Source organism: Tiliqua scincoides, chromosome 4 (assembly GCF_035046505.1).
Source record: "Tiliqua scincoides isolate rTilSci1 chromosome 4, rTilSci1.hap2, whole genome shotgun sequence".
Taxonomy (NCBI): Eukaryota; Metazoa; Chordata; class Lepidosauria; order Squamata; family Scincidae; genus Tiliqua; species Tiliqua scincoides.
Genome location: NC_089824.1, coordinates 41,672,704 through 41,695,773, shown reverse-complemented (window position 1 = coordinate 41,695,773; position 23,070 = coordinate 41,672,704). Strand labels below are relative to the sequence as shown.

General features: G+C 43.0%; 1 protein-coding gene across 1 annotated transcript; it reads right to left on the bottom strand.

Moving 5' to 3' along the window:
- Positions 1-1,764: 1,764 nt before the first annotated feature.
- On the bottom strand, positions 1,765-21,821 carry GGH (gamma-glutamyl hydrolase). Its single transcript, XM_066624951.1, has 9 exons — positions 21,686-21,821; positions 17,738-17,852; positions 17,328-17,378; positions 13,940-14,024; positions 12,572-12,710; positions 9,381-9,487; positions 9,203-9,293; positions 6,013-6,150; positions 1,765-4,666 (listed from the first exon to the last, which is right to left on the bottom strand). Exons 1-9 carry the CDS (start codon positions 21,810-21,812, stop codon positions 4,545-4,547), a joined length of 975 nt encoding a protein of 324 aa, XP_066481048.1. The 5' UTR covers positions 21,813-21,821; the 3' UTR covers positions 1,765-4,544.
- Positions 21,822-23,070: the final 1,249 nt, after the last annotated feature.

The following is a 23,070-nucleotide window of genomic DNA, read 5'->3' as shown; positions in this document are numbered from 1 at the left end:
GTAGATACATATTACCTACTCCTGCTCAATTTCAAGTTTGACAAGATCACGCATAGGAAGGAGCAATTATAGTTATGCAGAGATTAAGAATGCTGTCCTCGAAACAATGTGTGTGTATGGCAAATGCCAACATCTGAAAAGGCTCTAAGGTACTGTTGCATCTTGACTTCCAGCTTCTACTCCATATTTAAGGCTGCAATCCTAACCACACTTTCCTGAGAGTAAGCCCCATTGAACAAAATAAGACTTACTTCTTAGTAGACCTGGTTAGGATTGTGCCCTAAGACTCCATTTCCCTTGTTGTTTGTTAATACTGTACTGGTCATGCAGTGCTCATGACACTGTATTGTGTTACAGCAGAACTTGTGTTTTGGTGTATAATTGTAGAAAATACAGGCTCAGTTCAGTCTGACCAAAGTATAAAGATATACTGTATTTTCTAAAATAATGGGATCAAATTATTTCCAATAAGAATCTTTTAAAAATACATTATTAAGGCTGTAGTCCTTTGCACATTCATTTGGAAGTCCCAATTGTATTTATTTTAAAAGAGAATATACTGGCTGCCTTTCCAGTTCAATGAAGGCATCAAAAGCCTACCGTTCCAGTAAAAACAGTGTGAGACTCAAATACACCATAACCATAAGTCAAATGAAACAATGTAAAGAGAAATCCAGAAACAGGAGCCACAGAACTGAAAGCAAAGCACCTATTTAAAGAAAAGCCAGGTGGGGGGGGGGGAGTCTTGAGTGCTTGCTGAAAATCAGGTAATGCTGGCTTTCTCAGGAGAGGAAATGCCATAGCCAGGGAATCACCACCAAAAAGGCCCTGCACTATTTCTTCATCAGCGGCATCTCAGTAGGTTGAACCTAGTGGCACCTGCTTCTTAGTTAAGCCGTTTCTGCCCAAAGTTGTATATACTCAACAGGGACCAAAAGTGTACACCTGTGGACCGGGTAAAAATAGATTAAAAGGCATGCAATTCAGATGCTTCATAGCTTTAAACACTGACTGGATTGTGCCTGAGGTTTATTGTTGCATACCTGTGATTTAATAGCACTAGGTAGACAACGTTGTGTTCAGGTGGCAGCTGCTTTTTGGATTCCCTCTTAGCCAAGCACAGGGATTATGTAAACTGTATGAGTTGACCCTCCTACAACAGCTTGTTCATGCCAAAGGCTTGGGAAGAGAGAATCCTTATGGCTTCTCTTGTGACAAATGGCTGCCTTACTTTTCTATTCAACAAATGCAGCTTGGAGAACAGTTGCTTTCCCAATGCTGACCCAAATGAGACTACCACCTTATAATAAACCTTTTCAGAAGGGTTTTTGTTTCCTTCTATTTCTCTCAGATTTCTTTTTTGTGATCAGGTGGTGAAATGAAAATCTGATAAGATGATTCATTGAGGCCATCTAGTGCCAAAAATGCAATAGTACCATTTTAAAAAAAAGTTACATCTGCTGTTCCTGAAGAGATTGAAAATAGAATAGGCTCCTTGAAGCTGTAATTTTTCTGCTCTCCTGGGTTTTGGACTTTCATATACAACTGACAGTGTCACAAGTGTCCCAGATAGAGGCAGGGATGCTTCTCCAGGTTACAGCCTGCCCTCATTTGACATAGTTGACTACATGAGCCTTCCTCCTCAAGCCCTTTTCAAAGTTAATATTATTCTTTTATAATAATAGCTGAGAGGTGGGAATGAGGATGCAATACCAGAAAAAGCACTATTGAACATCAGGCTATAGCATCCTTTATTATAAAGAATTACAAGCATAAATAGCAAATACAAAGGGTATCACCTTCCATTCAAGTATTTAGTGATTGCAGTAAATTCTGGCTTAAACAGCAATGACAAATAATTTACTCCATTAAATGATGCACCAATATCCAGATCTTCAGCTGTGAGCTGGTTTTACTACTAGTCTAACTTTGTGCTAGCACTTATAATTAGGTATAGGAAGAGTGCAATATTAAAAACAGGGCTACAGTTAGATGTGATTGAAAACTGTGATCTTTACCTTACTCAGAAGTAAGGCCATTGTGTTCAATAAGACTTAGGGTGCAAAAGGGTGCAACCCTTATGTCAGTATTTTCCACCACTGGCATAGCGGTGCCAATGGGATGTGTGCTGCATCCTGCAGTTGGATGTCACTCACGGAGGCCTCCTCAAAGTAAGGGAATGTTTGTTCCCTTACCTCAGAACTGCATTGCCCTTATGTCAAGGCTGGAAAGCACTGACATAAGGGGTTAGGATTGCGCCCTTAGGCTGTAATCCTATATTACTAACTGGAAACAAACACCTCTAGCTACAGCACACAACTGACAATCTTGTGCTCTCTACAGCCTGCTCCCGAATTTGCTTAAACCTGCTGCTTCCACCCCTAAGCCTACAGGCCACAACCACCTGTGGTGAGGGTGAAGCTGCATTTGCACTTGATTCAAGCCCAAATCGGAAACACCTGCATTTGGAGCCACTAGGATAGTAGGCACTGCCAATATTTTACAAAAATATAGAAGTTTGGTGTAGGGGTCAAAATTATCTCTGGGAACTTAGTGCCTTGCATAAGATCTTGTAGCAGGAGGATGTGGTGTGCTCCCTGGGGCATTTGGTGGGCCGCTGTGAGATACAGGAAGCTGGACTAGATGGGCCTGTGGCCTGATCCAGTGGGGCTGTTCTTATGTTCTTATGAGGAGACTGAACCAGAAAATGTACAACACACGCTACGGGCCTTCCATACTGGTAAATATCTCCCAGTGTGTGAATATCCTGGTTTGTGACACTACGGTTCAAAACACCTCACCTTGGAGTGTTCAGACACAATGCTGGTTAGATGTGCAGCAGCTTAATAGTCACACTTTAGAGCTGCTAGGTAGATTTAGCACTTGGGTTGTCACTCAGTAAAAGAACCAATATGGCAATAGATGATTTCACCAAGTGAGTGTACATTTGAGATGAATAAAAAGTCAATAGTTCTGGGGAAAAAATTGCACACTTTTTCTGTTTTTAGATTATAGATGCATGTGTCAGCAGTAGCAGCAGCAGCGTCTTAGAACAGACATTCATTTCTGTAGGAAAGGAATGCCTTTTCTAAACTGGCATTTTCCTTCCACAAATTTTGTAAGTGCTTGCATTAAAAACTTTTTTAAAGTTTGCTATCTATTTAGAGAAGCCTACTAAAAATGGATCAATTAATCTAACTGGAGTGAAGGTTTCAGCCCCATTTAGCACCAAACACCCAAGAACTGCACTCCAGAGAGACAGTTCCAGAAGGTCAGTTTGGAGGGACAGCCAAGGAATGCATAGAATTAAAAAGGAAAGCCTTGGGTAGGAATGAAAGAAACAAGGGTAAGAATTTACAGGACCAAGCAATTGGTCAAGAAATACCAAGCCAATGATGAAGTGGCATAGACTTGATCACAGTATGGATGGAACAGCAGTTAAGAGTCCAAGTTGCTAGAAGGAAAACTAGGATAAAGTAACTTTTTAAAGACAGTGTTGTTCAGGAGAAGGAAGTGAAGGAAGTGTAAAAGAGAAAGAAAGCATCTTGGTCATTGGAGTGGCAGCATGGTTGGATGGGTGGGGCTTACAGACATGGGGCATTGCATAACAAAAATCACAAGCACACCAGCCAGGAGAAGGGTCTGTAGAACATGGGAATAAGAGTCAAAGGAAACCAGTCAATGACTCAGTGCGGACAAAACTACCTCCCCTTTGTGTTTCCAAAGCAGAAGTCCTGTCCTTGGTCAAATGGTTGATTACCTGAGAATTTTTTATATCTAAGCACTATTAAATAATAATACTGTTTCCATATGAACAAAGACAATTATGTCACAATCTTCCCTGCACACTAATCTTATCACAGATGTAAATTTATTTTTTTCAGTCACATGAAGTCAGGAGTTTGCAATTATGCTAAAAAAAAATTAAAATGTGTCTGCATTCAGACAGATGTGCTAAAAGTGTACTTCAATTTCATAACATAAATTAAAAAGTGCCAGCAAGTACAGTTATAGCCACAATCCTCAAATCAAACTTTGCTCCAAATCTATTCTGGACTAAGTTTGGTTCTGGGGTTAACACAGGAATTCTACGAAATGGTTAAGAAGCAGGTTTGTACCTATATGTGCAGGGCCATACATAAAAGAAAATAACGTGCTGCATGGTGCACGCTTGGAGGAGGTGTGTACCCAGGCCTACTGCTTCATCTCACAATACATAAATGGTACCCTGGTAGGAGCAGCACCGAGTGATCTCACTGAACAGTAGTTTAGCGGATGACGACAGGGAAATCCTTCAGAACAAAAGTACCACTGCAGTGCTCTTGCAAATACTCCATTAATTTCAATGGGCCTTCACAGCAGATCTTCCCAGTGCCTTGTGCTGTTTCAGAACAAAAAATTGGGATTCCACAGATAACATTGGGGAAAATTTTTTTAGAAGGAACTGTAAGCAGCCCAATTTCCTACTGTTTGCAAAATGCTGCAGTTCAATTCTGCAAATATGTTGCAGCTAAATAGTCCGGAAACCACTTCCGGCTGAGCATTTAGTCAAAAAAATAAGCCTGTTCAAATGAAGAAAATGCGTCAGTATATAGAGGGTTGAAGTTATAAATCAATGCTTTGGTCTCGGCATCTTTGCTGGCAAAGTGATGGAAGCTCTTCCGGGCTGCAAAAGATTTGAGAAGTACAAATTAGGTCCACGTTACCAGACCAGCTTCTTTCTCAAATGTAATTTCAGGACCTCAGTCCTTGAAGACCTGTAACAGGTCAGAGTCTGACCATGCAGGACAGTGGTGTCACTACGGTTTGTGTCACCCGGTATGGGAAGCTAGCATGTCACCCCTATGATGCGGTGGGGTCACTCCTCCCATGTGGTGGGCAGAGCAATGCCCCAGGCGGTGAACGTGGTGACATAGCATCATCCCACCACTGCTGGTTTTTTGGCTATAACTTCTGACAGAATTGAGATATTTCAACACAGTTTGTATCACTGCATTCTGCATGAAATTACGCATTGATTGATGTATAACATTAGGTATTATTCAAAAATACCAAGATTTAAAATTTTTGGTGAGTAGTGGTATCCCCTGGGGGCTGGAGATAAGAATAGGCCCTCGGTTTGGCTGTACTTGTCATAAAAGGCGACTAAACAGCCACTGGGTAGATGGGACTCGTTAGCCTGGGAAGGCAGCTCATTGGAGAGAAGGAAAACTCTCATCCCAAACCTCCACCGCCTTGTGGCTACATCTAGTTATGGAAAAGGCTTCAGGAGTCAACCTCCAGGCAAAATCCAGAGCCCCTGAGGCAGTTCATGGCTGAACACAGTCACGTTCTGGCAACTCCTGCGACGCTGCTGGAACCAACCGTATTGGCTTCTGCCTTTCCATTAGACCATTTCAGCAATGTGGAGAGAGGGGATTTGCTGCATGGGTAACAGCCTATCCTCCATATCTACCTTACCCAGGCTTCGCGCACTGGAGAGGACACTCTGTTTCAGAACCACCATTCAGAGCGCGATACCATAGTCTTCCAAGACTGAAGGATGCCAACAAGTGGTATCACCACTCCCCCCCCCATGCACATCACCTGGTGTGGCCCACAACCCCCTAGTGATGCCACTGATGCAGAGAGACTTCCTGACATTCTCTGTGAGAAAGGAAGCATCAGAGGTGCACTGCAGAAATGTCCCCACACATGCGAAGTTCCTTTCTCCAAAAGGTGAACAGGAAATTAGTGTACATCGTTTCCATCACATGTAAACAAGACATGGTGCAATCAAGAACATGTCAGGAAGGACATTCCACTGAAATCAGCCACAAGGTAGCCTTATCAGTAAGGAGGAAGTTGCACATTACAGTCCTACTGACATCAGTGTAACATAAGCAGATTTAACTGTTCTGTTTATTTAGCTCTTAGCTTGTGGCAATGAGCCCATAAACTTGCCTTCTCCAAGTCAAAGTTCATTATACCAATCTATAAACTTAAAATATGTTCCTCAGAGAACTTCCATACCTTCACTAACAAAGAAGTCAGCTGTGTAATAAGTTACTTTCATAGCTGATCGAGAATGTGGTATGCCCTTCGGTTTCTTCCATTCATATGGATTTTTCTCTGGATGCCACTGGACGCCATAAATTGGGTATTTGATAGCTAAGAAACAAAAAAAATGCATTAAGGCATGAAAATAAGACAAGGGCCTTCTCAGAAACATTCGCAAGCACAATTTTACAATAACAATGAGTTTACCAATGAGTTTACTTTTAGATTGTGAGCCCTTTTGGGACAGGGAGCCATTTGGTTATTTGATTTTTCTCTGTAAACCGCTTTGTGAACTTTTAGTTGAAAAGCGGTATATAAATACTGTTAATAATGTTAATAATAATAATAATACCAAGGCAATTCCACATAAAATGTCACAGCACAGATAGTAAGCACATTCAGCCAGTGCTTTACAATCCTCAAAGAACTTCATGTGCAATATTTCTTTGTAATGATTGTAAACATCTTTAATTGGGTCAATATTAATACAGTGAACCCTTGGTTTAATGGACTGAGAGGTGGGAAGGAGTGTCCATTAGTGCTAAAAGTTGATTAAATCTGAATGCATTCATCACAATGTGCACAAACACGAGCAACACAATGTGCACAACACAAGCAATGAGGTGAAAAGCGGTGTGCCCCAAGGTTGTGTCCTGGGACCAGTGCTCTTCAACCTCTTCATAAATGACCTGGAGACAGGGGTGAGCAGTGAGGTGGTAAAGTTTGCAGATGACACCCAACTTTTCCGAGTGGTGAAGACCAGAAGTGATTGTGAGGAGGTCCAGAAGGATCTCTCCAGACTGGCAGAATGGGCAGCAAAATGGCAGATGCGCTTCAATGTCAGTAAGTGTAAAGTCATGCACACTGGGGCAAAAAATCAAAACTTCACATATAGGCTAATGGGTTCTGAGCTGTCTGTGACAGATCAGGAGAGAGATCTTGGGGTGGTGGTGGACAAGTCAATGAAAGTGTCGACCCAATGTGTGGCAGCAGTGAAGAAGGCCAATTCTATGCCTGGGATCATTGGAAAAGGTATTGAGAACAGACCAGCTAATATTATAATGCTGTTGTACAAATCTATGGTAAGGCCACACCTGGAGTATTGTGTCCAGTTCTGGTCGCCACATCTCAAAGAGGACATAGTGGAAATGGAAGAGGTGCAAAAGAGAGCGACTAAAATGATTATTGGGTTGGGGCACCTTCCTTATGAGGAAAGGCTACAGCGTTTGGGCCTCTTCAGCCTAGAAAAGAGACGCCTGAGGGGGGACATGATTGAGACATACAAAGTTATGCATGGGAACGATAAAGTGGATAGAGAGATGCTCTTTACACTCTCACATAACACCAGAACCAGGGGACATCCACTAAAATTAAGTGTTGGGAGAGTTAGGACAGACAAAAGAAAATATTTCTTTACTCAGCATGCGGTTGGTCTGTGGAAATCCTTGCCACAGGATGTGGTGATGGCATCTGGCCTGGATGCCTTTAAAAGGGGATTGGACAAGTTTCTGGAGGAAAAATCCATTACGGGTTACAAGCCATGATGTGTATGTGCAATCTCCTGATTTTAGAAATGGGCTATGTCAGATGCAAGGGAGGGCACCAGGATGCAGGTCTCTTGTTATCAGGTGTGCTCCCTGGGGCATTAGGTAGGCTGCTGTGAGATACAGGAAGCTGAACTAGATGGGCCTATGGCCTGATCCAGTGGGGCTGTTCTTATGTTCTAACACATAAAACTGGTTTTTAAAGAAGCAGACAATGTCTGTTATTTCTGGTCTCTTATTGAGGTCTGTCAGATCAAGAGTTCACTGTATACTCATAGTATGGAGGGAAGGAGCTGAGAAAGGAAAAAAGTAGTTATTCTACATCTAATTTATTACTTCATAGCAGAGGCGGGATTCAAACTCAGATCTTCCTTAGTCACAGGTTAGTTGCTTTACCACTACGCTACATCTGTTTCCATTTTTTAAGTTGTAGTGTAATAGTCAAACTCTAACATATTGCTAGTGTGGAAGTGCTACACTCTAATCTGACTACAGGTCCAGCCTATTTATACATGGATCTTTTATACACTGATTTGACTCAACATGAATCGCCCCTGCAAATGAGAAGGAAGGTGCTGATCCCTAGAGAAGGGGAAAAATGCATCCCTTTAAAATCAGTTTAAAAAAACTGAGTAGTCCTTTAACAATAGCCTCTTAATGAGAGAAGGGGGGCAGCTGGCTAACAATCCATCAATCCTTCTCTCTCCAGGCAACCCCTCCCTTCCCCGTGAGCACAATCACTTTGCATTAGTGAAGGGAGGGGCTGAGCGAAGCACCTTTCTAAGCCCTTGGAGGAGGACTGATTGATGGATTGTCTTCTTAATGACTCTTCTGTTACATGACAAAGGTCAGCAAAGCTGTTTTTAAATCACCGGAGCAAAGAAACTTTGTTTTTTTAATTGATTTGCTATAGTGCGTTTTTTGCCATCCACATGAGCGCTTGGAACGGAACCCACACGAACAATGAGGCTCAACCTGTATTATTATATTCCTGTGACCTAAAACTGAGTTTAAGAGCATAGAGCACCATAATTACTATCAAGGTAAGTAGTTGGTGGTGCCACCAAGTAAGCAGTTGGTGGTGCCAGAATGTTAACACAGATACTGTAAAATATACACTTGGAATCACATTTTCAAAAATAAAATAATTTTGGAGTGATCAAGTCCTTCCAACCTCAAATACATCATAACATTATAGAACACTAAAGTTATCACAGCAGCAGAGATCTCCTACAAGCAAAGGGTCTAACCTAGCTAGAAACTGGAACTGTGTGTTATGACCAATGCATGGAGGACTCTAAATCAGCAGCCCCACGTTTCATCCATCTGCTAGGCATGGCAAGACATGTGACGTGTTCTATTCCTGCAAGTGGCAGTTAATGAAGTGGAGCAGAGGCAGAACATTGTAGCTAGTCCCACAAATCACTGGCAGCAGCTTGCAGGTGCAGAGGACTCTTAGGAATAGCAAATTGATAATATGCATTTAATATCACCAAACTGTACAGGGGACATATGAGGCCAAAAATACAAGCAGAGGATGCTGCGTGGGGCAGTGGCCACACCTGGGCTGCAGTCCTAAGTTCTGGTCCTAATTCAAGGGGCTGAATGAGACAAGTTACCTTCCATGGTGGATATAAACTTTATATTGTTATGAACGTTTGTTGTCAAGATCTTATAGAAGTTGCGCAATTTCTCATTATTTGTAAAATTCTGGAAGAGAAGAAAATCTTGTAAGTCAACATTTCAGTGGGACAATTTTCCTTTGGCTCATTCTGTTGCAAACAAGCATGCAATTACCTGCACAGAAAGGCTCCAGTAATGAAAGTTTGAAGTCACCGGCTCTGTAGCTAGCACGTGTAGCAACTTCTCTGGGAAATTCTGGAACATTCTGCTGCTTTTGCCATCTTTATCATGAGAAAGGTGAAGATAGTCAACAAGGTCATCTGCAGGGTGATTCCTAGTTCTTTGTGTTGACTCATAGTCTGATCTCTCCATAAGAGCTCAGGCAGGTAGATGCTTTTATTTTAGTCTAGGACAGCCATTTTCAACCACTGTGCCCTGGCACACCACAGGTGTGCCACAGGAATTTGGGAGAAGGTCATTTATTAGTAGGGTCAATGGGGGATGTGAGCCCCCCACTGGCAGCATGGTGTGCCTTGTCAATTGCCAAAAATCTGATGGTGTGCCTTGACAATTTTAGTGCCTTGTCAGTGTGCCATGAGACGAAAAAGGTTGAAAATTGCTGGTCTAAGACCTCACAAACATGTGGAAACCACAGCTGGAACCCAGTACAACAAAATGTTTTCTATTCATTAAGTTGATGCCAACAGTAATACATGCAGGACTGGCAGAGATCACATGAAACCTTTCACAAGCCACAGTCATAAAGACATCCCTTGTTCAGGGTTTAGCATGAGCAACTATTTCCCAGTGTCCTGTGAATATTCAGAAACCTCCTTTGAATTGTGTAATCAGTTAATGCAATTAATGTGTAATTGCACATGTGTAAAACCAGATGTGTAGGAGAAAGAGCAGCAGCAGGATTTGGCTCAAGGCCTTCCCAGACTCCTACTCATACAGTTTAGTGCTGTACTCACACTAGCAGAGAGCCAGAAGCAGCAGAGTTACACTCCACTGACAAATAATGAAGGTAGGATACCTTGCTATAGAACAGTGGTTCCCAACTGGTGGTCCAGAAGACCCTGAGAAGTGATCCATGAGGTCTCAAGGAAAAAAAAGACCACCTTCTATCACTTTCAGCATCTGGCCGAGCAAGTGCTCCCCCAGGGGCTATCAGAGAGAACAGAGACTGGACAGCTCACAGCTGCACCCAGTACTGAAGTGTCGGCTGTGGGCGATTCATTTGCCACCTTCTCTGGTAGTCCATGAGCAATTGCTCACTCACCAAGCATTCCTCCATGGACTACCAAGTTTACTATAGTACATAAAATTTTTGCCAAGTAATCCAGCTCCAATTCTCACTTGGCCTGATCTCTGGATCAATCAGAGGGCAGAACCTTTCAACTCTGAACAGTTTCCTTTCTCAGCTGAGCTGTTGCTCAGCTCAGGCAGGCACCTCCTTAGTTGCTCTAGTTACTTTCTAGGGACATTCCAGCCAAAGTTAACCTTTTAGTCTCCTTCCTTCTGCTGCAGCCTGGTTCTGCTTGGCAAACGCTTGCAAAGCAGGTCTGTTTTTGGAAACACCAGGATGGGACCCTCCTTCCCAGTCTACAATTCAGTGCACCATTACTTAAGAATAACACCCATGGAAAGCAGTGGGCTACTTCTGAACAAAAAGGGTTGCAAATATCTCATCTCTCTGCCGTGAATGGAATTGTGCACTCTCAGTTATGTGTTATGGGTTATATGTTGTATGTAGAGCTTTGGCTTAACACACCAGACACCTTAAAGGTGTCTGATTCATGGTTCTCCTCATGTCCACCTTAAAGGTGAATTTGATTCATGGATCTCCTGCAGTGGTTCCCAACCTTTTTCACTTGCATATCCCTTGGCAGCCCATTTCCATAAATTGTACCCTTCATATTAGCAAAATGTTTGTAATTAATAATACAACCCTTCATCTCCTCCATATGAAAGCCCAGACTTCATGTATTCATCACATATTTTCTCTTTTCATCTGTTCAAAGAACAGAAGACTCTGCCTTTGCACTGTTTTGCACCAGAAGTGTGCTGCGAAATTCTGGGTGATTGATCACTTTTCATATTATGTTTCAGCTTTTTTACTGTGCTGGTTTTCAATCACTGGTTCATAGATGAATTGATGATCAAAAACTAGCTATTGGTGGGGCTTTCACAGCCAACTAGCTACCCCCCTTCCTGCCTTGCAGGTCCTTGCAAGGCATTACTGCCTTGCAAGGCATTCTGGAGCATGGCCTGCCTTTTTCTGCCATTATTTCATTCTTTTTCAAGTACCCCTAAAGGTCCTGTTGAGTGTCCCTGGGAGTACATGAATACCAGGTTGGGAACCACTGATTTACTGGTATGTTGTTTACAGTGCACTTACTCTGATAGTGTTTACAAAAAGGTGGTGAAGACTAGAATTTAAAAAATAAAAATGTATCTTATGATATTTTACTATGTTTTTAATAAATTAGAGACTACAGTTCTTAGGTAACAATTAGTGGTAGGTTATTTTTCAGGATCTGGCCTAGGGTAAAATCAGACAAAACTATAGTCAGACACCCCCCCCCCAAGTTTAACCCCTGACTTATCCGAGGGTCATAGAAAATTCCATGATCGTTGGCTCAAGACCTGCCCTCGACTTATCTGTGGGGTCGACTTATAGGTGAGTGTCTGCGGTTATTGTATTTTTTGTATACAGTGGGGGGGGGGGTTTGCATGTGGTCCATGACAGTTTCATTTTTGCCTCAGTGGTCTACAGGCTCCTAAAGGTTGTGAACCACTGCTATAGAGGGAGAACGGTGCAATTATTATTATTTTTAAGTTGGGGAAAGAGGAGTGGTCTACTACCATGCTCCAGAGGAAAACAATCTTTAATTAAAAAAAAAAAAAAAGTGGCTCCCCAGGTTTTCAGGCAGGGGTCTTTTCAAACCCTATTGGGAGATACTAAGAACTGAAAAATGGTTAAGTCCCTACTATCTTCCAAGTGGGCTAGGCAACACCCATTGGAGAGCCAGTGCCAGTGAATGGAGACATTACTGAGTTAGCTAGACCAGTGGTCAGACTTGGTTTAAGGAAGCCTTTCTAAGGAGTGACAGTACCAGTGGTGGCTGTTATTCTAACACAGGCTGTGGGACCAAGGTACACTACTGACTCTTGCTCCAGATCCTGCCTGCTGCCATTCATATGCAGTGGAACACAATGCAAGATTGAAAGGTACACATTATACCACTTTGACTAATAAAACTGTAGGTACACCTGCCTCATATTTTATCCAAAAATGCAAAAAGAAAAAAAATGAATAAATGAACCAACATAGCCAGGGAAAATCTAACATAAGCTTTCACCTTTAGTAAAGTTGAGGGGGAGTGAAAAGCCTTCGGTATTAGTCCAGGTGAGCAAGTTCTCACCGCTAGTGAGATAGCTGAGCAGCTGGTGTCCCAGGCATGTCCCCCACACAGGAAAATAGTCTCCTTTGTCATAAGCCTTGGAAAAAAAAAAAAACCAATATGCAGAGATCAAAAACATTTAGATTCCTCACTATATCGCAGGGGTGTCCAAACTGTTTGGCAGGAGGGCCACATCATCTCTCTGACACTGTGTTGGGGACCAGGAAAAAAAGAATTAATTTACATATCAAATTTGAATAAATTTACATAAATGAATATATTAGAGATGGACCTTATATGAATGAATGAATGATCTTGCAATAGCTCAGGGCTGATAAAAGGCCTTGCACAAAGGCCTTTTATCAGCTTTCCTTCACTGCCGCTACTGCATCACAGATGTGAAAAAGTGGAGGAAGCCCTCATCCTATAGCTCAAGCGAAAGATCCAATAAATAAAATATTAATACAAATCCAATAAATAAAATATTAATTTTATATTAATATATTAATATTAATATTAATATTAATTAATATTAATACATCTATCTATCTCACGTCGAATATAGCAGGAGGTCTGGCTCAGTTGATAGAGCTGCTGCATTGTATGCCTGAAGATCTGAGGCTACCAGTTCGAAACAACTGGAAGTACCCGAAAACTGACGACACGCTGATATACTGCTGAGCTGACCCTTGGTGGCAGAGAGGAGTTGCCGTCAAGTGGAGCGTGGGAGGCGAAGGGCCAGAGAGAGGTCAGACCAGGAAGGAATCCAGCTGGAACAAGGAGTTCTATGAAAGACTAGAACTATTCAATTGTAAAAATCCCTTCGGGGGTTTAGAACAGCCTGCCTATGTAAACCGCCTTTGATTAAAAGTCTAAGGAGAAATCTAATGACCAAAGAAAGGTAATAGAAAAGAAAGGTAATAGAAAATGGTATTCAACAGGTATTTATAAATACCTGTATAAATAAATAATACGTTTTGGTTCAACATTGTGAGTTATGGCTGCGCAATGAACAGCTTTTAAATGCCCCATGGTGGCTCTTGCTTGTTTGTGTGATGAGGTCCAAAAAGGAAATTTTGTCTCTATTGCTACAAGCCAGAATGTCATTAAAAATAAAAGGAAAACAAATACGTGGATCTCAGATAGAAGTTCCTTTGAACTGGTCATGTTATTACTCAAGAGTATTGATACCTTGCATTTGCAGACAAAGATAAGGTGCATATGCTTATATATAAATGATCTGTGCTACCTGAAAACTGTGCAAATATAAACCACCTAAGTTTTTCATTCCTGATCGCTGCCAGCCCTGCGTATACAAATTCTTACCTCTAGTGCTTTATTGTAGAATATTCTAGCCACCCTGGAAAACTCAGAAGTTTCAAGGCTAACATCACCTCCTGGATACAGTATCCTAAAGAAAACCAAGCCAGAACAGCCTTATTAGCAGCAACACAGAGATGGCTTGGCAACACAGAGCATCATCTGGGTCATCCTGGACTGTAATGACAGAAGGATTTGCAAATGACATATTAAACCAACATTCAAGCTCTTTGGTTCGTCAAACAGTTCCTCATGTCATCCCGACTAATCCCAAGGAAGTGCAACTCAGCCAGTCTGGAACGTGGCAGCAGGAGATGAGGAAGGATGATAGTGATCCAAATTCTAAGCTTTGACTTCCAAGAAGTTTCTCATTCCGTCAATCACAGCACCAGCCATAGAGGTGCTAGGGGTGAAAATAGGACATGGTCCTCATTTACATTGGGCAATCAATAGTAGCTCGTATTGCACTGCGTTGTCTAAAACAGCACTGCCGGTCCTGGAAATCACTGCTGGGTCCCTCTTGCTCGTCACAGACTCCATTTCCACTCCCATAGCCAACCACATACTCCCATGGCCATAGCCGGGGAAACATGCAGTTGGCAGCCCACACAAAACACACAGTCATCTTGAGGCATGCTTACTTAAATGAATGCAGTTATCACTGGAGGCAAGAATCAAGATGGCTCAGGGTACTTTCAGTTGGAGTGTTTGGTGACAACTGCCACCACAGTTCACATTCAAGCCGGTGCAACTCTTATTCTGGTACTGATATTAAGGTGTCTGGTGACTAACTCTCACACACAAAAACAGAGGTCGGGGTGTCATTGTTAAAACGACATGGGAGATAAGGTTACCTCCCACACAGATCACAAAAAGAAATAAATCTTTGCAGTGCTTTTTTTGTAAAAAAAAAAAAAAAAAAAAGTGCAGGAACTCATGACTTGTTAATCTTTTATTTATTTATTTATTTATTTTTAATTATATATATATTTAATTATATATATATAATTATATATATATATATACATATATTTATATATATAAAATATGTATATATAAATATATAAAAAATTTTTTTATTTAAAATAAATCTTTTATTTATTTATTTATTTATTTATTTATTTATTTATTTATTTATTCATCTCATTTCTCTCTCTTTAAATCCCCATTCCCCAACTACTTAAGAACTAGAAAATGAGGGGAGACCTTCAAGAGAGAAGAACAAAAAGAGACGGACCACCTCTGGAGCACACACCAAGGATTATATCACGGCTTGTTGCATGTATTTGCAAATATGTAACAACCAAAAAAATTAATTAAAACTTTTAAAACATTTAATAAATATTGGTTAAAACAATTGATGAAGGCAAAATATAAAAAATGATTACATTACATCACTCTACAGATTTGTTTGAACCCAAATCAATTGGCACACAGGGGAGAGGGGGCACAAAAGATGGGTTAATTAATTGATTAATAAACAAGTTATGGATCAAAAATCATGTGGTCACATACCCTCTATTGGCTCAAGACATTGAAACATGATTGGTGCAAAAAAAAAAGAGAAATATGTGATCAGATAACAATGAATGCGCAATATAAGCACACAAGGGGGGGAGCAGAAGAATAAACACAAAAGATGGATTGTAAAATAGATAAATTATATAATACCGGAATATAATCTATTATACAACTCATCTTGAACCAATAGAGGGTGTGTGACCACATGATTTTTGATTCATAACTTCATAACTTAATCAATTCATTAACCCATCTTTTGTGGTTCCCCCCTTTCCTCTGTGTACTATTCCCCATTCCCCATTCCCCATTCTAATAATAGTGATTATTAAATATAGTCTAAAAAAACCAAAAATTAATAGACAACAATGATCTGACCTACTGCACAGAGGAATACATATTTCCTAAGTGTTGTTATAATGCAGCAAGGACACTTAAGCTTCCCCATTTATAGTTAAAAACCTAAATCTCCTGTTGATGACATTACAAAGCTACTAAATTATTAGTAATAATTTTTGCTTAATTAATTTAGATCAGCCAAGCCTTATATTAATAACTATAAAAATGAATGAATTACTTGCTTTTGAGTAGACCTGCATAGGCTTGGGCTGCAATCCCATCCACATTTTCCTGGGAGTAAGCCCCACAGAACACAAGGGGACACTTCTCAGTACACCTGCATAGGCTTGGGCTGCAATCCCATCCACATTTTCCTGGGAGTAAGCCCCACTGAGCACAAGGGGACTTACTTCTCAGTAGACATGCCTAGGCTGTCTCAGGTGCAGGGGCTGCACCAGCCAGCTTCCTTCCCCCCGCCTCTTGCCAAGCCAGTACCTGGGTGCTGCAACCCATCTCCCTGGCTTGCTGTCCCTCGTCGTCGTCCTCCTCCTCAGCACATGTCCCCACGCCCTCACCGGCTTGGTAGCTGAGCATGGGGAAGCAGAGTGCGGGGAGAGGAAAGGCGGGCTGGGCTCAGGCAAGAGCTGAGTGCGGTGAGGCAGGGGCAGTGCTTTCTTTGTAAAAAAAAATAAAATAAAAGGTGCAGGAACCCACTTACAAGAAAGTTTAAGATTAACAAGTGTAATCTTTTATTTATTTACCTCCCCACCTAAAAAAAAAAATTATTCCTTACGGGGATTTGAACCCCCAACCTCTGGCTCCACAGACCAGCACTTTAGTAACTGAGCCATTGGAAGTCTTAGGCTCAAAGTGTTTGGAACTAATACTTGAGGTGCTGATGGCCACCAGCTGGGCTCAGGACCTTATATATTAGTTCTGAACACTGTAACTCTAGGCTTTCCTATAGCCCAATGGAGAGTGTGCTGGGCTGTGGAGCACAAGGTTGGAGGTTTGAATCCCTCCTTAGCCAGCAGTGCTGGGTGGCGCAGGGAGGGAAAAAAGGTGGGGGCCAGGAGGAGGGTTGGAGGTTCGAATCCCTCCCTAGCCAGCAGTGCTGGACAGCGCAGGGAGGGAAAAAAAGGTGGGGGCCAGGAGGAGGGGGGAAAAGGTGGGGGCCAGGAGGAGGGGGAAAAAAAGGTGCCGGAACGCCGTTCCGGTGCATTCCATTACAAAAAAAGCCCTGAATCTTTGTATTACTTATCAATTCTGTGACACCATTTGAAGTACCAAGTACGTCACAATGCTTATGTTGCCAATATCCTTCTGAGATAAGCTAGTCTGCAAGATAGTAATTTGCCCCAGGTACCCAGTAAGAGTCATGGCTGAAAGGGGACTGCAACCTGGGCCTCTGAGACCCCTTGGGTCCCCACAATCCTCCTCTGCCCTACACCTCTACAGAGAGATGCAGTGCTTAGAGTCACCCACCAGAGTTAAGAAAAGTGGGATTTAAAACTACAAAGAATTGTATCACACTTACCCATTAATAGAGAAGAAAATCTTGTCATATTCTTCATCTGTCAGATTTAACCTGGACCAATTTGAAAGAAAGCTATAGCATAAATGCAAAGCTTCTGTAACAAGTTATAGCATAAATGAAAAAGCGATAGCACAAATGTAAACTGCACACCAGTTTAGAAGAGGTTTTTGGCACAGTAACTGAAATGCTATCTCAGTTTCCAGTGATAAAAGTTAATTTCGCGTTAAGCGAGTCAATACAACAGGCTTGCTGGAAATTGCCAAGGACTTCCGGGATAATGAAATTCTCATTCGGAAGACACCCACTCACCCTTTCTCAATCTCTGTCACTTGCAAATACTAAATAGTCAGCAAGCGTTCTGCTTCTATTGCATTTTATGCAACCCAAGCATGATAGCATCGTGTCCTTACCTGACCGGAACGACTCGTGCTCCAGCCGACTCAATAAACTTCGCATATGAAGCAGCGATATAAGAACTTCCATATTTCTGGAAGCTTTTAAAGTCAGTTTCCTGTGCCAATATCCCTAAAATGACCAAGAAAAATAAGGAATGTAGTATATATTAGATACTGAGAGCCCAATCCTAGGCATGTCTACTCAGAAGTAAGTCCTGTTATAGTCAATGGGGCTTACTCCCAAGAAAGTGTGGATAGGATTGTAGCCTATGGGTGCTATATAAGGTACAACAACACTTATATACCAGTGACAGAATAGCAGAGATACTGTAATACAGAGATACTCTTTCATAAATGTTTTAAGGCAAGAAAGTAAGTGAGGTTTGGCTAATCCATATGAATCATCAGAATGTTGCCTATGTGCACTTAAAACCACTATATTTACGACTTTGTTGCTTGTCATGGCCTGCCCAGGAGGTACCTTTGTGGAAAGAGCAGCAAGAAACCAATGGGTAAATTATCACATCCAATCATCATTCAGGTACAGCCTGGGAAATACACACACCTCTAGGAACATCCTGCTTTCTAGCTCCTCACACTTTGCACACCAGAGCACTGTACCATCATTGTTTCCAGGAAGCCAGGCAATGCAAGCATATGACCCATTGCACCATCATTTTGGAAAATAGTCTGTAACATTCCAGCACGTCTGTTCACAAGCTAGTGTTAAGTGGGGTAATGTCACTGGCTGTTCCTGTTGCCTGGGACTCCCACAATTGAGTAATAACGATGTGGAAAACAAATACCAGCTTTAAAAACCAAGAACATGTCAAAGTTGCAAGCAGATGCAAATAATGTACAGAACCAGACATCCTCATAGCACAATGTAAACGGAAAAAGGTGCCTGAAAAATGGAGGAACTGCCCAATTTGCCAATCAAACTGCTTTATTCATTTTCTGAAAGCCTCCAGCTTCAGATTCAGTTGAACAGCATCATTTCTAAGCTTGGTGGGGGAATTGCATTGCTCTTCTTGCAAGCAGTCCCGGGTTCCATCCCTGTACCTCCAGGTATGCAAGCCCAGCCCATCCAGGAAACCAATTGAAGCACTTGTCTCAGGTAGCAGATTGGCCAGGGGGACTCAACTCCATCTGCCCACTCATTTCCACTGCTCCTCCATCCAGTCTCAACGAATGTGAAGGCTCGTATGGGAAGCAGGTATTACTTAAGGAAGATCAGACCCAAGTCTTACAGAATTTTAATGGCCAGCTCAACACCAACTCCCTGGTTCCACAGTAAACAAGGCTAGAGTTGGTTCCAGGTCCTCATTCAACAGAGCTGCAAGTGTCAAGAAGACCCTAAACCAGGGGTCTCTAAACTTTTGGCCAGAGGACCGTATCAAATAACTGGTACAGTGTTGAGGGCCGGGAAAAAAATTTAAATATAAAATTTATATAAATAAATTAGAGATAGAACTTAGATGAGTGATTAAATTAATGAATGGGCTCATTCATTCAACCTCTCTGGCCCTTAGAACACCCTCCAGACACAACCCGGGCATAGTTCCTGTCACGTTTGGCAAGTGGGCCAGAAGCTTTCAGGGGACAAAGAGGCTGGCTGCGGGCCAGACAGAGGCTTGCCACGGGCCGCATTTGGCTCCCGGGCCGGGGTTTGGAGACCCCTGCCCTAAACAAATATGAATTCAACTGCATGCACAGATTATTTATAAAGGACAAACGTTTTCTAAGCTACACACTACAACTGTGTGATAAATTAAAAGACGTAGCACGCTCTGGCCATCGGCTGACAAACTAATAAGAACAGGCCACAAACTGAAAAAGGATTCAGAGGTATGAGAAAAACAAGCCAGTTCAGATACCAAAACTGTCCGGTTGCATAGTGATTAGTAACAATCAGTTTTCATATAGCAATAAATACAAATTCAGCTCAAGGCTGGAAAAAAAACAGACACACTGAATGTGAAAATGGAGTTTGACGATATCCCCACCCTCTGGCTTTCCTGGAAGGGGGGTCTAAAACCTGAATGTGGTGGTAATCTTACCACCAACAGGCTGTCTCCAATAAATAGGACGTGTGCTCTAAAGTTCTAGTGCAAATCTGCTCTTAGCATCATGGAGTACCCCTTGTCAGGGTCCATGAGAGGGAGATGAAGGGGGTACCTGAGCCTGGGATAAAATAGGGGGCCCAGTTGCCAAAGGAGAAAGCCTGGGTGATAATGGTTGCCAATCCTACCCCCTTCCAGGCATGATCTGCCCACCCTCTCCCATCACCACCCTCCTCTGCCCCATTTTGTCCCCTCCCTGCCCCTGTTCCTCACTGCCTCACTGCTCCGCCCTCACTGCCAGGCTGTCTAGAACAGAGGTGCCTGTTCTAGGTGCCTAGAACATAAGGCCTGCAGAAGCTCATTATCGAGCCCCTGATATAATGCGGCTCTCCCAGTGCTACCCTTTCAAGTAGCACCACTTCTGCTGAGGCTCTGAGAGGGAGAGATGGAAGGAAGCATCTGAAGACAAGAAAAGCTCCAGGCGAAGGAGCAGACCAAGTGGCATGAGACAGGGAGATAACGCAAAGGCACTGAGAGAGCTCAAGTATCACGCGGACAACCCTTTCAGTAGTGTTGCTTCTGCCAAAGCACCACTTCGCAGAGCACCTGAGCTGCACAGTGATGATGAAAGGGTGCCTGTAGAATTACTGGGCTCTCCCATACCTTGAAAATACACTCAAGTTTTGCATATTTTCTCTTCTGTTGCAGCTAACGAGTTCCTTTTTGTTTTTGTTTTTTTAAAGTGCTTTTTTCTGGCCATCAGCTGCTTAATGATATCCCTTCCAGCTCCCAGCAGGCACCATGAATGTTATTTGGCTGCTATAGGGCAGGAGTTTGATACCCCTGCTCTAGAAGGAAGCCATCGTCTCATACAACAAGTGTGGCTGAATTAAAAGGAAGAAAGCCAGGAAATGAGACCTTTGGCTCAAATGTCCTGTTGCAACCCCACAAAGGCGTCTGAACCAAAGATTGCTGCTTTGAGTAGGAAAAGGAAAGAGATGTTACAGTTCATGTTTCTTTTCTTCCCCTTTCCACCTCCTGTGTCAGATACACTAACTCAGTGGTACCCAAACTTTTTAGCACCAGGACCCACTTTTGTAAACAACACTCTATCGGAACCCACCAAGATTTACCAGACTTTTTAAAAAAGATCTAGAAAGAAATATTTTATTTATTTATTTATTTATAAGTAATAACCAGAAAAAGGTCTCATTTCCTGGCTTTCTTTTCAAGCATTTATCTCCCTATATTTACACAAACTTGCAAAATGAAGGAGCTGAGTTCTTTCAGGGTAATTAGCAGCAACAGTACAGGTGTGTGCCATTTTGTGACATTCTGGCTTACGTCAGGATCCCATAACCGATGACCGCATGTGGTCACATGGTCATTGGGGGGGCACACCCCAACCCTCCAAAAGCGAGGCTCCCCTCCTCCCCTCCCCTCCCCTCTGGAAGCTTGTTTGAGCCTCCCAGAGACTCAGACTGAGGGAAATTGCGTTCCTTTCTCCGATGCACACTGCCTCTGGGAAGCTCAGACAACCCTCTGGAGGGGAAGGGAGGGGAGTATCCCCTTCCCTTTAGAGGAACCAGATTGCGTCAAGCACTTGACGACAGAGATCGCAGTCCCGATCCCTGTCGTTTAGTGGCACATGACTTTATCTGATTTTCTCCTTGCAAACTGCAGGAGCTGAGCTCTTTGCAGGGTAATTAGCAGCTACAGTATCTGATTTTTGAGTAGCCTCAGGGCTTGAGGCTTTAGTTATCTGATGTTTCCACCACCCTTTGAGGACCCACCAAAACTCAGGTCACGACCCACCAGTGGGTCCTGACCCACAGTTTGGGAGTCACTGCACTAACTGTTCTCTCTCTCCCCTCCGCTCCTGCCCAGCCCTGCGACTCACCAATGATGGGCTTGTCATTGTAGCCCCGCAGCACAAAAGGGAGCACGGAGTGGCCGAAGAGCCCGAGGAGGCAGCACAGAACGCCCAGCGCAGAACGCAGTCCGGGCAGCAGGTTCAACAGGTCCATCTTCTCCTCCAGCAGCAGCAGCAACCAGGCTCTGCCAAGCACACTCGCTCCGCAGGCAGTGTGCAGCCCCACCTGCAAGCCCCGCCCCCGGGTCGCCCAAGGCATCCTGGGAAACTGAGTCATTCGGGGGCATCCGGACTCTGGCTGGACCTGGACTTCGCACCCAGTGCCTTGAAGTTTGGCATTGCTGCCAACCCTCCCACTGCAGCAAGTGGAAGCAAAGGGCTGCGCGGGAACGCCAAGCAAAAGGGTCAAGCGCCCTCTCTTCTGCCCAGAGGATGGATCAAAGCCCCCCCCTTACTATTTTAATAGGGGGGGTGTCTAAGTAGATGGTGACGTCTATGAGACGTGTATGACGTCACGTTTAGTCTGGGCTTCCCGCAACACGTATGTGCACCAGTGAATTGGAGGAAATCGTGCGTGGATAAGAGGGCAAGGGAAGGAGGCAGTTGGGAAGGCTCTCCTGGGCATCTGTGACCTACTACAACCTGGAGCAGGGCAGTCCCACAGCTGTGCCCAGCCCGGGTGCGTGTGGCGTTGCGTCACAAAGACACAGAGTGTCGCGCCTGTGACGACAGGGGTGGTGGAAAACCGAATGCAGGCTGATGGAAAGATGCGTCCCGTTCAGCCTGTATTTAGAGTACGCCTCCCCTCTCTCTGAACTCATGTCTGTGCCTGATGGATTCTACAGTGTGCATTTAGTTTAAATGACATTAAGTCCTAGCCTGTGCAGGTCTACTCAGAAGTAAGTCCCATTATAGTCAATGGGGCTTACTCTCAGGAAAGTGTGGATAGGATTGCAGCCTCAGAGTCCAAGGCTAGGCATGTCTACTCAGAAGTAAGTCTCATCAGAGTCAATAGGGCTTACTCCCAGGAAAGTGTGAATAGGATCTTAGCCATTCTTAAGCCATTTCTGCCCAACGTTGCATATATGCAACAGGGATCAAAAGTGTACACACCTGTGGGCCAGGGAAAAATGGGTTAATTTGGGCATGGGGCAGGGCATTGGAATAAAGGGCATTGGAATAAAGTTTCTCACAAAAAAAGAAAAAAGGACTGGTCAAGTTCCTATCCTATAGGGCACATTAGGAGAGGAGTACTGATAACATGGTTAGGCTGGTTGTGGTTATATATTTATTTTTTTCTCCTCAATCCTTTAGTAGTGAAAAGGTAAAAAAAAATACAACTTAAAAGAACAGAGCAAAAGGGGGGGGAAGAAATTCTCCTTAGGAGCTGAAGGCCAAGACAGGGAAAAGAG